Below are 17,465 nucleotides of genomic sequence, written 5' to 3'. Positions count from 1 at the left end.
TAAATTTTTTTAAGACAAAGTGAGCCAAATCACATATACTAAGAGGTGAGAATAGAACTTAAGACTTCTTATAATTTTATCCTCAAATCTAATATAGTGCGAATAGTGAATATCTAGTATGCGAGCTTTTCTAACAAATCAAACTTGATCTATTATTGTACTATTGTATTCAGTTTGCACAATTATTGAATTAGTTCAAAATGTATCTACAACTAATGATTTTTGAATAACTAAAATTTATTTATTCATTTACAAATTTAATATTTCATACAAATTATATGATTGGATGAACTTATTTTTGGCTAGATTTAAGGTTACTAAAAGTTTTTGTTTTGGTTAATGACACAAAACCAAATACTGCGACAAATGAAATGGTTGATACTTAATAAATTTAATAAAATTAGTTTTTACCTTATAAAACATTATTTTATGAGTATATATAAGTGAAATAGTACAAATGAACTTGTAGTTAACCAGTGAGGTAATGTGTATATAATAATTTTTTACACTATTCTATTTACTCATTTATAATTATACTTAAGCATTTATCAATTATAATTTTTTTCCACTTTTCACAATTTTTTAAATTAAATTAGATTAAATTAAATTTATTTAAAAAAATACTTATTCATTTATAATTACACTTAAAGAATTTATCAATTATATTTTTTTCCACTTTTTACAATTTTTTTTATTGAATTAAATTAAATTAAATTTATTTAAAATAATTAAAATTAGACAAGTACATGCCAACACTTGTAAACTCTTCGTAATGTTTGTATAAATGTAACTTTTTTATACTCCGGGTTTTACTACTATTTGGTGGCAAATAGCTAATCCAAACAATTGAAAATGCCTCCACAAACGCGGGCAGGCTATGCAGAGTAAATATACGCAGTAAACACAGTTTAGTTGACAGGTAGCGGCCCCTTCGAATTCATCGAAGAAGAAAATCAGGCAAATGGCCGCTTCCTTCTGTTCTTATTCGCACATTTCTTTATCAGGAAATTCCATACCTGCAAATAATTGTAACCCTAAATTTAGTCCATTAACAAAACAGTCTTCTAGACAAAAAAATTCATTGAATTTTCAAGCCAAGGGTGATAATAAGCGGCAGCAAAGGCATTTGAATCTTCGGGCAACTTCGAGTTCATCTCTTCACTTACCTGCTATTAACGGCAACCTCACGTTATCTGCGTCATGGGGCACTTCTTCAATTTCAGGGAACTTAGGGTGAGTAGGTTTAGTGCTCAATTTATTATTGAAGGGAATCACTAGAATTTTTCTTCAATAAGCTTTTGTTAGTTTGCACGACCCTTTTATAGAATAACGAATAAGAATATGGTAAGGTCCTCCTGTTTTGTAACGCTAGGCTTAAATGTGAGGCGTTTTCTCCGTGAAATACATCCAGGAGTATGCAGTGCCCTGTAAATTGGGTTTAGTATTTATTTAATATTATCTTCCTTTTTGAAAACGAGTTGGGAAGTTCTATTTTACCCAGTTTTAGAGCGATTAGATGTCTGTAATCTATTCAATTTATTTGTGAAATAAATGTAAGTAGTATATTCAATTTTAATGCATTTTTCTTGAATTTATTGCATTGCATCAAGTTAAGGTAATTTGAATGTTGGGATTCGGAGGATATTTGATTCTTGCTGGAATGGTTCCAAATTTATAGGCAGTCACATACTCTTAATTTGGTATTTTAGGAGAATTTGATGCTTGCTGAAATAGTTTTAATTTCCTTTTTATTCAAATTTTCTTGATTTGGTAGCTGAGGAGAATTTTATGCTTATTGAAGTAATTTGAATGTTTAGGTGATCTCATTTTTTTATCTTAAGAAATTGTTATGAAAATATAAAATTTGCGGAGTCTTCCAGGTCCATTTTCCCTTGTTTCATTCATATTCTTGATAACATCCATTTCACAAGTGCTAGATAAGCTATATGTCACTGGCCTTGCTATGAGAAGCTCCTGAAGTTTTTGGATTCTTACAAGCGTTGTTTAATAATATTTGACTGTATAAGTATAAAGTTATCGGTACTGGTGGTTTATGTTATTGCTTTACACTGTTAAAACAGCCTCTACAAGGGGAACGTATTATGAGCCAAATTTACAAAAAGAATAAATGCTTTGTATATCATTAGCTAAGGTTTATTTGCAATATAAGATTCAAAATCTTCAGTTTGATTCTACATGCCTTTCACTGCTATGGATATTTAGTATACGTTCCATCTTTGGACTTTTTGAAACTACAAATATGAATTTGCACCTTTGTGTTGCATGTGTCTATAACAGCATCGTGGCTACAAGTCAGGAGAATCCACCAATTATGCCATCCATAAGGACATCAGAAGGTTTAATTGATCTTGGATCAGTCTTATTGCGTAATCGGGTCATATTCATTGGTCAACCAATAAATTCTCAAGTTGCTGAACGTGTTATATCACAGCTTATGACTCTTGCTACTGTTGATCCATATGATGATATTATGGTATGTTTCTCATGCTTGCACTGATTTCCAATCTCTGAGCGTGTGGCATGTAATGTGGAAAATTGCCCATGCAGATTCATTACAGACTGGGGTGAATCAACTTTCCTATGTGATCTGATCAAGTACTACTGTCAGAGATTATCTACTTATATTCACTTTAAGATTGGGAATTTTGCTGATATGATTTCATCAGGAGGGCTAAATAGTTTTTAGAAGATTAATGCCCATATATAGATGCAACTTAAGATTTGCAAGTGTGACTTAGTGCAGATTTATCATTGACGAGCTAGACTGACAACTTGTCGTAGGAGAAGGATCAAATCATATAAGATTGCCTGTCTTAGCATTTCAGTTTTTTCTTTTTGATTGATCTATTTTGACTTCTGATATGGATTTCAGGTGTTCATAAATTCACCTGGTGGAAGCATATACTCTGTGATGGCTATTTATGACTGCATGTCATGGGTAAGGTTGCAGTTTGATAAATCATATGAAACACAAGTATTGCTTTCTCTGTGTTAAATTTTTTGAGCATTTCTCATTATTGTGTACACTGTATCTAGAGCAATTTTCTTATAGGTTAAAAAGAGTTTCTTTTCTTTATTTTTTAAATGGTTATTTTTATCAAACACAAATTATCTAGAAATGGCCTTTAGTCTAGATACATTGTTAATTATATTTTTTAAATGGAACTTTATGGTTCTATATTCATGAGATGTGTATTATTGACCCTGCTAGATAGTCTGATAAATCATCAGGCACTAAATTCTTCACTTGTGTGGAATAGTTCTGGAGCCACTCTCAAAGAGATTATTTCAAAATTGATTTTCTCACCGAGTGGGATGTAGTGAGCTTTATACACAAGGATGGCTATATTCTATCAAAGTCTCCTAACAAATAAAATCCATGGAACCTAGAATACAGATTTGAGAACCTCTTAAAGATCTTGAAATGTAAAATTCATATAAGTGAATGGGAATGTGGCTCTATATGATATTTTCTATCAACTGACTGATTGCTAATAAACAAGGATAGGAGGTGCTCCATATTATTCTATTACAAGAAAGGGAACAAGAGGAAGTGAAGATGTTAGTTGTTGTCAAGAAGTCGTGAGGATTTAGGCCTTGAAATTGTTAATGTTTTGCCCAGAAATAAAGATAAACAACAATAAACAAAATAAGGAACACAAAGACACAACAATTTATCCTGGGAAAATCCCCCAAACTTGAGGGGAAAAACCCAATCAGACCAAAAATATATTTCTTTAATAAAATAATAGAGGTCTGAGCACAATGCTTCTAACTGAAAAGTACACTTATTGCACAAAGCAATCATATATATCTTGAATTGAGAGACTCTTCATATCATAACTGAAAGCCTCTTAATTTTTCAAATTCAAGACTCTTTATATTTCCAAATGCATGTCTCTGCACCCTTCTGCAATCCTGATATTTATTGATGATACCAAACACTTAATTCCCACTATTACTTCTGATTTTCATTTCTCTTATCTCTGCTCTGCACTTAATTAACCCATTACTTGTTTGCATTGGGTAATGGTTGAAATGAGGCATTGATTGTTCTTTTATGTGTCTGTTGAGGTTGGAGAGAGCCAACTTGTTTATTGAATTTCACTCAATAGCAATTAGCAGACTCCCTTTGTACTTCAAAATTTCCTCAATGGGAAGCAATTTTCTTCAAAAAGCTTTTGAATTCAATCCTAAGAGAGGTCAAAGTTTTGACCGACTCATGATTTTGGTGTGATCAAAATTGAAAGTGCATTGCCATATTCAAACTGGGCTGGATTTCCCTCATTCATTTGGATTTTGACTTTGTGCAAATTGGTTTTCCCTCAATTGCTTGGATTTTTCAGGTCATTGTAGATCAGACTTCATCAAGTACTTGGGAATTAATCCAATCGGTGGTTGGATTTCCGACCTTTCTTAGGTATTTTGTTCCAAGGGAGGTTGGATATCCAACCTTCAGCATTTACTATAAGTATAAAGTCATCTCAAAAAATTCGCGAAGTGTTTGGGAAAAAAATCAGATCTCCACTTTATTTTTTTTTCTATTTCAACAGCAAATTGGATTTCCATCTTTGTTAGTAATACGAACATTGTTGGTAGAAAGTTTGCTGATTTCTTGAACAAGTGCATGATGATAAGGGTTGTTGTCTGGCAAAATGGGTAGTTAGGTAGTTACCGTGCAGACACGATTGTGTCGTTTCATTGGCACCATATCATACATTATAAATGTCGTGAACACTTATGTATTTGGGCATCATTATCATTGTTGTGTACAGAAAACATTTTGATAAATGAATAGCATTTTGCATTGATTATATGGTTCTTTCCTGTTCACCTACGGGTTGAACATTTGGCGTCATTGCCAGTTCGAGTCTAGAGTAGTATGGAAGGACGAAGATAAATGGGAATAGCAGTACAAGACAACCGAAAGACGAATGAGGATGATGAAACAAAAATTCTCAAAGCAGAAAACGAGCCAGCGCAAAACTTTCACATCCTATACCATGTAAGTCTGAAAACCTTCATACGGAGAGAAGCCGTAGAGAACGAGGTTACGCCAGACAATGTGTGGGATGTTATGCATGCAAGCCCAACCACGAACAAATTTTTAGACCAACTTCCCTGTCTGATTGCACAAGCATACTTGGCCTAGAAGAGATGCAAGGAGGAAGTGAAACGCGAGAAATGCCGTCAGGAGACCCTCAAGAATTTCTATGAGAGAGATGCCTGGTGTTGCAAAACAAAACCATGAGATTTTGAGCCGTGGTGCAAAGAGCACTCAGGAGTCTATAACTATCCCATGAGTCGACAAATGATGTATACAAATTAAATAAATAAAAGTGTTTTGTTTTGTTTTGTTTTAGAATGGTATATGTCAAATGCCCAATCTTTTAAATAAGAATAGGAATTTAAGGGAAGAAATCGACGAATTACAAACTGTGCGTGGGGAAGGTGAAAAATAAGGCAACTTGTAGAGGAACGGACTGGGGGGCAGTCGGAGGAATCACCTAGTATGGTGGTTGTAGCAGGGTTTACAGGAACCAACAAAGGGTGCCACAATTCACTGGAACAGTGGGGACGGAGCAATGAAGAGTTGCTTGAGGAAACATGACATAGGTTGGTAGCGCTTGAGGAGACAAAGGAGCAATTTCTACATTCATCTTGCACACCACTACAAGAGGGAACTCGTGAGGAAGTAGGAAAGGAGGCAAGGCTAACGAAAGACACTGGGGCACAAGAAAGTGTCGGAGGGACACTGCACGGTGGTCAGAGTAACTCACCAAGACCAATTCCTAATAATTCTGGGAAACAACCTAGTGGGTGTTAAAGGACAAAGAATACAATGTCTCAAAAGAAAAATCTCTCAAAGTTCACAGGCGACGGGAAGGAAGACCTCGTACGACATTGCCGTACATGCGAAACAATATGTACCGAGATGTGGATGAATGGTTGAACCAATTTCCGACCAACCTACGGGGAGTGGCGGTGAATTGGTTCTCTGACATGGACAAGGCAAAAATCTCCACTTGGGACAATCTAAAGAAAGAATTTTAAGCAGAATTTCGACTACTACAAGACGACAACGAGGTTGTCGCTGAGATCTATAACTGTAAATAGGGGAAGGACACCGTTCGGGCCTACAACTGAAGGCTCAAGGATCTACTTAGCCGGATGGGTACTCAACCCGCAAATGAACTAAAGAAATGTTGGTTTGTAAAAGGGCTTTGCGGGGCATTGAGAAGGAAAATGAAGATTGTTCCACCCACATCCTAACAGATGCCTATGACTGGGCCCTAAATCTAGAAAGTGAGAGCAAAACAACAAAGAAAAAGAAGAAGAGAAGCAAATCCTCATCCTCCTTTGAGAGCGATGAATCCTTCGACAAAGGAAGTAGTGCAGACAACGAGGAGCCTAGTAAGAAAGTAGAAGTCCTCCAAAAGGACTTGGAGCGAATGTGGAAGGAATTCAAGTCCATGAAGGGAACTGGCCACATGGAGGAAAGAGAAATTTGGTGTATTGAGTGCAAAGATAAAGGTCATTCAAAGGAGTGTGCCCTAAAAAGGCAATGTGCGATATCTGTCAGGTCTTGGATCATTCTACAAAGGAGTGTCCATTCAACATGAAGACTAGAAGCCAATAGATACTGTTCACACAAGAACAATCATCCACTTCTGGCATAACAATGAGACATAGGACAACAATAATGCCACATCCGGTGGCTACTGGAACAACTGCTGAGGAGGACAGGCTGGGAATGACAATAGGAGTTGGATACAATATGATTCCAAGGGAAGGTCCATAATTCAATTTCAGGCATGTAACCAATGGGGCCACTTCACTTGAGTGTCCGAAGAATGACACTCCTCAAATTATGTCGATGGTGTGGTCTAGGGGACCATGAAGATGCCAATTGCCCAAAACAAGTAAACCTCATTAACATTGACTAAGAAAAAGTTCTGGTTGTCACCTACACCCAGGCTAAGCAGGCCACATATCATGACCCCGGCACGGAGAAGCAAAGACTGCGGGAGGCACGAGAGGACGTAAAAAGGGCAATGAAGGCTACGAAAGATACCATTCCTGGACGATCAAAGGGATAGAACAACTTGGTCAATTAGATGCTGCAAATGGAGGTGCCCGTTAGACTTCAAGACCTATTACAAACGGTACCACAACTAAGGACGACATTATTGAATGCCCACGCAAACCCGTCAGAAACAAAGGAACAACCAATGGTGCTAGGAGGGTCGACTGCAGATCTCATGTTGTTGACAGTAAGCAACGACTGTCATCCGGTGGTGGTTGAGATGGGAATCCTCGAAACCGTCCTGACGGACACCATTGTGGATGGTGGGTCCGTGGTGAATGTTCTTCCGAAGAGACGTAGAAGAAATTGGGCAAGCCTACCCTGTGGCCACCCACATTCAACCTGCTTAGTGTCGACCAACAAGGGATAAAGCCCCTAGGGACCTTGGTGGCTCAACAAGTTACCATCGGAACACAACCATTTGTGTTGGATTTCGTAGTGATTCCTTTGAAAAGGGATATGATGCCATTCTTGGAAGAGGATGGCTAGTGGCTGCGAAAGTAAAATCACAACTGTAAGAGGAATATCTTGTCAATGGAAAGTGGAGGGCGAAAGTTTGTCATTGATCTCTAAACTCAAATGGTAAGTGAAGAAATGGCATCATCATTTGAGTTAGAGTCAGAGGGGAAACATTGGACAAATGAGGGAATAATGGATTTGAATGACGAAGTTGTTTTAGAATTGGAGGAGTGTTCAGGAGACGAGACCAGTTCACTGAATGCACTTTTCCATTGGCAGATGAAGACTATGAACTCTTCCATACATACATGCTTGGCATCAAGGAGCCTAAGAATGAGAAAGAGATTCCCACCACAGTTCATGGAATATAGAGAAGAAAACGTGGAGATCAATGAGAGTCCCGCCCATTGCCTTAAAGGAAAAGAGATAAGATACGAAGAGCTGTCAGTGGGGGCTACCAATCTTGGTGATGCAAAGGATCCCAGGAACATACTTATTGACGGCAACTAGAACCTAGTATTGAAGGCCGCGACATTTAAAATCTTTATGGAGTTGTTAGTGAATAGATTATCCTTTGAAGAAATGTATGCAAATCTAACCCCGAATGCCCAAGTGAAAGGACAAACTAACACCAACAGTTGGATAGTTTATCATGGGATTGATAACCTTCCTCTGAATTTTATCGAGTATAGCTCCCCGTATGAGATATTCAATGAATCAAATGTGAATGCTTTTACCAGAAAGCATAAAAGGACATCAAACATCTATCTGTAAATACAGCGTAGATGCATAAACTTAATGACTGGAAAGAAAGAAAACAAAATACAGCAAATTACACAAAGCTCATTTGCTATATACTACATTACAAAAGACAAAGGTCAAAGGAATAATTTCCATTCTCTTGAGAAAAGAAGAATCAAAGCTTCAAGAAGATCTTGATATCAAAATGCGTTAAGAAAATAGCACATCTGATGCATTTAAAGAAAACTGAAAGTTAAAAGAACATAACCATCAGTGGAAAGAAAATTACATAGACTCAAAGTTCTAATTTGCAGATATCTCTCAAACCTCTCTTCTTTAAGTAAGAGAGTACACATATCCTATTACACACTGCATCAGAAAATGAAAACCATCTCCCCTACATTACATTTCAAAATCAAATTCCCCTTTAATCACTAGCACAAAATTTAGCAAACAAAGCTCTGTTCTGCTACAGCTACAAAGTCTGCTTTCTTCTCTCAGAAAACTGAAAAATCTCCCCCTTGGAAAATCAGAATCCTTTCCCTAAAGCAGCGTAAAATCTCCTTCTGGAAAAGGAAGAATATTCAACCCCTGCTCTTTCTGCTGCTGGCTTATTTATTATCTTTTCATCTCCCATGAAAACTTTTCAGTTTCCCTAACTGAATCTTGAAATTGTTTCTCTTCACCTTCCTTGATAAATTTTCTTTGATTTTTATGACATTTAGCTTTTAAAGGTTTTTCACTAAATCAAATGTCATTTTAGCATATTTGGACAAGTGGCAAATGAATAAATTAGTCCAAAATAATAATAAAAATTTGCTGCTGGGCGGATTTGTTTTGACAGTCAAATGGGTCTCGGTGCGGGGTCCATAACTAAGTATTCCATCGTTGGATTTCCTTCATTTTCAGATATGTTGGTGACATCCTAATTCCACACAACTTGACCGGAGCAATTGAGAAAATGATCTCTGAGTTGAAAGTTATTGAAGACTGAGTGGAGGTATATAAAACTGCCAAGATAATCGAACCCATTGAACCTGTTTGAACCATTCGAACTCATTTGAACCTGTGGGATGAACTCTTCTAAACTTGTGATTGCACCGTTGGATCTTCGTCATTTTTGGATATGCTCGTGCTAGACTAGTCATTTATGTTCTCACCAGAGCTATTTGTGAAATTATGTCCGGGTGAAAAGTTACAAGTCACTGTTTATTAGTATACAAAATTGTGATTTTGAATTGTCATGCCATCGAACCTGTTGAACCATCGAACTTGACATTTGAACTTGATCTTTGAATCACTTTGAACCACTTTGAACTTTTGAACCAAGTCATTGAATCATACATGTGAACGTCTCAAAATAGATAATTAAACCTGTATGAGCAAATTGAACTATTTTGAAACACTTTGAACTACTTTGAACTTCAGTTCGAAGTGGTTCAAAACTCTGCACTTGAAGTTTTGCAATTGAATCCTTCAAACCAAATCTTCGTCTTGATCTGCACTTTTGCATCTTTTGAAACTATTGAGCTGATTGAAACTGAATTATGAACAGAGACTGGATTCTGGTATTAAGTTGAACACAATTTTTGAACCATTCTGAATTAACAAATCTGCATTTTCAAACCCATTTGAATTGCTTCGAACCTTTCATACCCCATGAACATTTCTGAACATTGAATAAGCCACATCAAACCAACAAGCCTCTAGGCTCATTGAATTATCATGAGTTGAAGCAGAGCATTTGAATCGCTGCATTCTGAACCCATAGGACCAATTTGAAACTTGCTTATGTTGAACCTACAAGATGAGTCATTTGAACTACTTTGAACGAAGGTTCAAAGTGGTTCGAAAACACAAATTACAAGTTTTAAAATTATGACCATATCGGGTATTAATAGGAGTACAAAGATGTATTTGTGTGGACTTACAAGGATTTAGAAGGGGTCCCATCGGAGATGTGTGTCCACCACATACAGTTGGTACTCGGAGCCATCCTTGTGCGGAAGCGCCCATACACAATGAACAAGAACTACACAACTCGCGTAGATGAGGAAATACAATGAATGGTGGAAGCCAGCATAATATTCAAAGTTCAGACAAGTGAGTGGGTTTCACGAATTGTGATATCCATGAAGAAGGACGGGATCCAAATCTGGATATGTGTGGACTTCCGGTGCCTCAACGTGGTCACAATAAAAGATCCCTTCCCAATTCCGTTCACCGACACGATTTTGGAGGAAGTGGCCGGACATGAAATGTATTCCTTCATGGATGGATTCTCTAGCTTTAACCAGATCTCCATTTCTGAAGAAGACAAACTCAAAACTACTTTTGTGGTAGAGGATGGAGTGTATGGGTACAACCGAATGCCCTTCGGATTGTGTAATGCACCTGCTACGTTTCAGAGGATCATGTTACACATATTTGACAAAATGTTGGTAGGCAACTTCTGAGCATTTTTGGACGATTGGTCCATTTTCAGTGAATAGGACAACCACTTGAAGGCACTCCAGGAATGTATGGAGAGGTGTCAATAGGCAAGGCTGGCATTGAATCCAAAAAAATGTCGGTTCATGGTTCCTTGAGGAAAACTACTTAGGCACATTGTTTGCAAGACAGGATTGAAGACTGACCCCGATAAAGTAAGGGTGATAGTGGAAATGGAAGCCCTGATGGAGGTATTTGGAGTCCAGTCTTTTCTCGGGCACATTGGGTACTAAAGACGATTTATAAAGAACTATGTCCGAATTGCTCTACCCTTGGACAAGTTGACATAGAAAGGAGAACGATACATTTGGACTTTCGAGCAGGAGATCACCTTCACAGAACTGAAGAATAGATTATTGGGGGCACCCATATTGCAATATCCAAATTGGGACAAGGAGTTCCATGTCCACGCAGACGCGGACACTTCAAACTTTGCCATTGGTGCAACGTTGGTGCAAATTGGCAACCATATCCTAGATCGCTCAGTGTATTTTGCAAGCCGACTACTGTCAAAAGCCGAGAAGAATTACAACACCACTGAAAGGGAGGCTCTCGGGATGGTGTACTCGGTACAAAAGTTCATACATTACCTATTGGCTACACCATTTACCTTCTACATGGATCACCAGGCTCTGATGTACCTAGTGAACAAACTAATTATCCAAGGCAGAATTAACAAATGGTTGTTGCTACTGTAGGAATTCACCTTCAGCATCATTGTGCGACCTATGAAGGGTCATGTCATTGCAGACCAGCTCTCCTGAATCAGGTTCGGGGAGCCATCAGAAGGGGTCAATGATGATTGTCTGGATGCACACTTATTTAGAATCGCCATTCTTCCGAGATGGGACAAGTCTATCGGGGAATATCTATCGATGTCTCAATTTTCAAGAGAGATGTCGCCAGGTGAACAACAGAAGCTAGTTTTAAGGAGCTGGACTTTTCAACTAATAAATGTTCTCCTGTACAAGATGGGTCCTAATCAAGTGCTATGACGATGTGTAATGGAAGAGGTGCATAGTGTTCTAAGGGAAGCACACGAAGGTCTGGCAAGCAGCCACATGGGACCCGACACAACAGCACAAAAGGTTCTGCTTGCTAGGTTATGGTGGCCCACACTTTACAACAATGCACGTGAATGGGTGTTGAGCTGCGATACATGCCAGAGAGCTGACAAACCACTTAAGAGGGACTTCATGCCATTAAACTTGTTCCACGCCCAAGAGTTTTTTGAACTTTGGGGACTAGACTTTGTGGGTCCACTAAGGGCGATTAGGGCTTGGCGTTGCCAATACATAGTGGTAGCTACGAAGTATTTAACAAAATGGGTAGAGGCACGGGCACTACTCGACAACTTTGCAATCAGTACGGCTAAGTTCTTGTATGAACAAATTATCACATGGTATGGCATACCTATTTAGTTGATTTAGTTGACAAGTGACAGAGGGGGTCACTTTGTCAATCATTTGATTAGATTATTGACAACAGGATTCAAGATTTTTAATTTGTTGTCAAGTACCTACTATCCATGAGCCAATGGCTAGGCGGAAGCTGCAAATAAAATTCTGGTGGCCATCATATATAAATCATGTGGCATCAAACAAGCAAACTGGAAGGAAAAGTTGCCTTCGGCGTTGTGGGCCTACTGTACCACATTCAAAGTCACAACTAGACAGACGTCGTTCCAATTGATGTTTGGCCAAGAAGCCGTGTTACCAAACAAATTTATGGTCCCAAGTTTGCGGATTGCAATTAACAATAGACTTGGAGATATGGAGAGTTTATGTGAACACCTATATCAATTGAACAAACTGGATGAACGCAGATTAACAACGCAATGGGCAACAGAGGTGGCACAAATCCGTCGAAAGGCGTGGCATGACAAACATTTGAAAAGAATAAGGTTTCAGCCAGGCCAAATCATGCTTCATTACAATGGTTGCAACGAGACAAAACCAGGGAAATTCAAGGTTAAATAACTCGGACCATTTAAAGTGAGAGAAGTCAGCAAAAATGGATCCATAAAACTATGGACTTTTGATGGGCGAGAAATCCTTGATGCCATTAACGAGTCTAAGTTAAAAAAATTATCATGAACGCCATAAAGGCGTGGTTGAGGGTGATAATAGCTAAAATTAAACTTCGAAAATGAAATTTAAAAAATGAAAAGCAAACAAAAAAAACAAACGTGGACAGTGGTCCTGTGGACACATGGCTGCATACATGCTATCTCGCAGACATGTTGTCTCGCGGGCCCTTGTCGTGGACAAGTGGATAAGTCACGAGGGTTTGCGGTGAATAAAGACCAACCGCGGTGAAGGGAAAACTAACCAACATTCGCAACAAAGGAGAGCAGGTCCATGGGAAAGAAGAAAGGGGTGTCCCTGGAGAAGGTGTCGTGCCCCCTGTGGAGGAAAAGATAAAGGAGCACTGCGGGAAATTAAGAAAGTAACCCAAAAAAAAAAAAGTAGCGTTTGTGGAAAAGAGAGAACAACAGCCTCTGCGGAGAAGTGTCCACGGAGAAGGAAGAAGGGTTGTGGAAACCAAAAACAGCGCCACGGGCAAGTGTACAAAGAGGAATGAAAGATTCTGTTGAAAGAGAAAAGAAAGCTTCCGCTACAAGAGGAAAGCCACGTCTCATGGGAAAGGAAACTATTAATGTTTGGTAGCTTCAGTCGGTTAACACTATAAATATACATATATAAGTGTTTTATATATATATATATGTGTGTGTGTGTGTGTGTGTGTGTGTGTGTGTGTGTGTATGTATGTATATTAATTATATATTTAATATATGATATACTATATATATTTGTTACTGTATAATTATAATGGATAGACATGTCTCATGAGAAGACATGTCTCTCCATGTGTCATTTACAATACATATAAGAGGAGATTGATGCAATTGTAAAGCATATACCAACACAGGAAATGCAAGTACATTTGCAGTGATCTCTGGGAAAATAATATGGTATCAAAGCCAATGCAAATGTAAGAAATCTTTTCTTATTAATATACAGGAGTTTTCTAACTTTCCGATGGAGACAATGAACAATATGAAAGTTAGAAACCCATCACCAAGATTGCAGAACATTTGCAGACCATTAAAGAGATTGACACATAAGCCTAGAACCCAAGGTTGGGACATATGAATCAAGGGTAAGTGTAGCAAAGATGCCAGCGATGGGACAACTGTTATCCATGCCTGCAAGTTTAAAAATGTTGCCACCTTTCAGAGTAAGAGTGTTGTCGTTATTTGATGTGGAAATTCTGCCATGGAACTCAGCCTTGACCTCTGCGACCACTATGCCTACCCTTCTATGGTTGTCCACAACATGTTGCAAGTGTTGTCGAGAGAAATACTGGGGATTTCAACGCTTGGAATAGCAGTGACATTAAGAATATAGTTCTATTCTGGTTTGTAAATCGCTTGCTCTTGAATGTGGTAGAGTTCATGTTTGAGAAAACAGGATGCTATGGCCTCACACGTCTTGCAATCTCCAACTATGGAGTTTAGTGGAATCCTTGAATGCCATATCTCTTCCAATTAAGTTGAGGCATGAATTCCATGCACATGTGTGTAAGGTTGATGCTACCAATGGTTGTTTGACTTTATAGAAGTCGATTGCATCTGCTTGAAAGGTTCTTAAAGACTCTTCCCATGATTTCATTACATTCAATACTGAAATCATTAGAGTTAATGAGAACATGCACGGGAGTAGCTTCCTTGGGTGCACAACAACATTGGAGAGCACTCGAGCCTTGACAACATGATATAGACCTTAACTACTGTCCCACAATTTTACGAATGACTAACATGTCCATGTCATCTCATGTATAAGGGATGGGACTATGAAGGAGGAGATTACAAGGAGTGTTAATTAAGGAAAGGAAGATGTTTGACAAGGGCATGGCCCCACATTGAAAAGGTGAGAAGGTAAGTTGTTTTAATTAAATAAAATATATTGTTATGATTATAAATAGGAATATTGATTGTATTATTAAAAATATACTTTCTAATTGTAATGAATATTCAAGTTTAGAGTATATGTAATATAGGGAACATGATAGTTCCCAACTTATTTCAATTATTAAGTATTTATTATCATTTGAAATGACAATTTATTTAAATAATATTAGTGTGGAATTCTATTATTGGTTGGTACATAAGTAGAATATGTTTTATTTATTTGAATATATTATTCAAGGAGATTTTATTATTGTAAAAGATATGCGCCTTTATCTTTTCTTCTGAGAATGTTCTTGCAAGAAAAGGAGGATTTATATCAAGCTCAGAGGGAGCTTATCACTCCTCAGAAGCATTACAAGATGAGGAGCTCAAGAGATTGAGATTCAGAGAGAGCTTGCCATTTCGTTATGGGCAACCTCGAAAGAGGGGGGGGGAGATAGATGATGTGATTTGGTCTATCTTTGCTGATCTTGATTGTATTGACTTAGAGGGAGTAGACCATGTTGAGATGGATTCTCCGGTGATTAATACATTATAGCAGTCAATAGGACTATGATTCATGACTCTTTGGGCCTATCCCCTGTGTACATCATGAGGAAGTGACCTTCCAAATGATCATCACTTGTATTTGTAGAAGTTATTGAAAGGTGACGATATTTCAATAACTTAATCTGTTATGATGGATATCTTATGATGTCTATGCAGATCATGATAGATTATATTTTGCACATGGATGTTCATATGGCAAGCATTATGAGAATGCATGTACACATACCTTATGAACATTTTGAGTACATGGTGAATGTTATGCAAATCAATGTTCAGGAGGCCATTGCATAGAGTATTTGGTGAATATCAAATGAGTTGACATTCTTGAGACCATTACTCATAGTACTTGGTGAATATCTTGCTACTTGGCATTTAGGAGGCCATTGCTCAAAGAGTACGTGGTGAATGTCAAACGAGTTGACATTCAGTAGGCCATTACTCCCAATATCTATATATTACATTGAGGTAATATATGGTCGTATGTTTATCCTTCCTAGCTAAGAGGGAGTGTTAATGTTTGGTAGCTTCAGCCGTTTAAAACTATAAATATACATATATAAGTGTGATATATATGTATATATATATATATATATATATATATGTATATATATGTATATATATGTATGTATATATGTATATCAATTATATATTTAATAAATGAGATACTATATATATTTGTTATTGTATAATTATAATGGATAGACATGTCATGAGAAGACATGTCTCTCCATGTGTCATTTACAATACATATAAGAGGAGATTGATGCAATTGAAAAGCATATACCAATATAGGAAATGCAAGTACATTTGTAGTGATCTCTGGAAAAATAACACAAATAAATTTCAAAGCATAGCATTTGCGGGAAATAGAAGAACATCCACAAGGAAGTAAAAGACAACAAAGGCATTCAGCGTGGGAAACATTGCTGCTGGAGAAGCATTGCTACGGAAAACAAAAGGAGCACAAACCCTAACTGTTTTTTTGGTTACATTAAAAGACAAAACAAGAGATTGTTACGATGGAGTCCGTAGGGAAGAGAAGGCAGTGGAAAGACCAGTTGAAGGCAAGTATGAAAAAGAATGCGAGAGTGTTGGCTTCCGGAGTCCGAGTTGCAAGGCCAACAACATCCAACAGCAAGAAACAAAAGGTGAAGGCCAACTTGTCACACCTTATAGTTCAGTTTGAAGGGTTGAATGGCAGTGAGTGTCATAGATGGTGGCAATAGATTGCAAATATAGATTTAATCAAACAAATTATGATACAGGCGCAAGTACATTGGGTAATACAACTTCTAGTGTTCTCCATTCAGTTGTTTGAGACAATGCTGAGAACCATTATTGAAACTGATGGGGACACAACCCAAGAACAAAATGGACACAACAGAAAAGGGGAAATTATATTCACTAAGAAAATAAGCTAGTACAAATAGTACAAAGAAAATAAACTTCAAAACATGCCCTAAGGGCTTACAATAGCATAAATCTGGAGATAATTCCTCCTTTTAGTACCTCCTCTCAAACTCCACTCCGAACTGCCTTTTATAATGCCAAAAATCTCCTTAAATAGACCCCGGAGGGTTAAGGACTAGGAGTACATTCTAGAAAGTGCTAGTAGGCACCCACCGACCAAATAGAAGGTTCCGGAAACTGTGGTAGAAGTCGGCGCAAATCTAGAAGAATCCAGAAACGGTAACCGAACTTTTGGGAGGCATAACTTTTGAACCATAGCTCCGATTGACGAACCGTTTACATTTCCGAAAAGCTCTCGAAGCGCTCTATAGCCCTATGGACAAGCTTCGCTCGTCCCCCATTTTTCGACCGTTTTCGAGGTCATTTAATGCCCCTAACCTGACTTTGAAGCATTCGTAGGAGGTCTCCAAAATCTGAAAAATTGCAATAACTTTCAAACCGTGGGGCCTTTTGACCTGATTCTTTTTCTGGAATGCTCTAAATCACAATTACATTCATCTGGCCAATTCACATCTTCTAGGTCACCAAAATGATGGCCAAATTGCATGCTCCTATTTTTTCGGGATTTTCTAACACACTGATAGTTGAATTGTGAGAGTTGGAACCTTTATTTGACCCAAATGGGTATCCAAAAATGAAAAGACATGAAACAAAAACTAAGTCGAAGTACATTTT

The 17,465-nt window shown here is 37.7% G+C and overlaps 1 protein-coding gene across 1 annotated transcript in view; it reads left to right on the top strand.

Annotated features, from left to right (window-relative positions):
* Positions 1-811: 811 nt before the first annotated feature.
* CLPP6 (CLP protease proteolytic subunit 6) overlaps positions 812-17,465 on the top strand; it is a 68,019-nt gene continuing 51,365 nt past the window's right edge. The window contains exons 1-3 of the mRNA XM_089787965.1: positions 812-1,233; positions 2,299-2,494; positions 2,894-2,959. Coding sequence (XP_089644091.1) covers positions 962-1,233; positions 2,299-2,494; positions 2,894-2,959 — 534 coding nt within the window. The 5' untranslated portion in view covers positions 812-961. The remainder of the gene's footprint in view (positions 1,234-2,298; positions 2,495-2,893; positions 2,960-17,465) is intronic.

The sequence above is a fragment of the Cupressus sempervirens genome, chromosome 1 (genome assembly GCF_028749045.1).
Source record: "Cupressus sempervirens isolate cs-2001-9-10 chromosome 1, ASM2874904v1, whole genome shotgun sequence".
NCBI classification, from domain to species: Eukaryota; Viridiplantae; Streptophyta; class Pinopsida; order Cupressales; family Cupressaceae; genus Cupressus; species Cupressus sempervirens.
The sequence above is the reverse complement of the archived record's forward strand: the minus strand, read 5'-3'. Positions and strand labels throughout refer to the sequence as shown.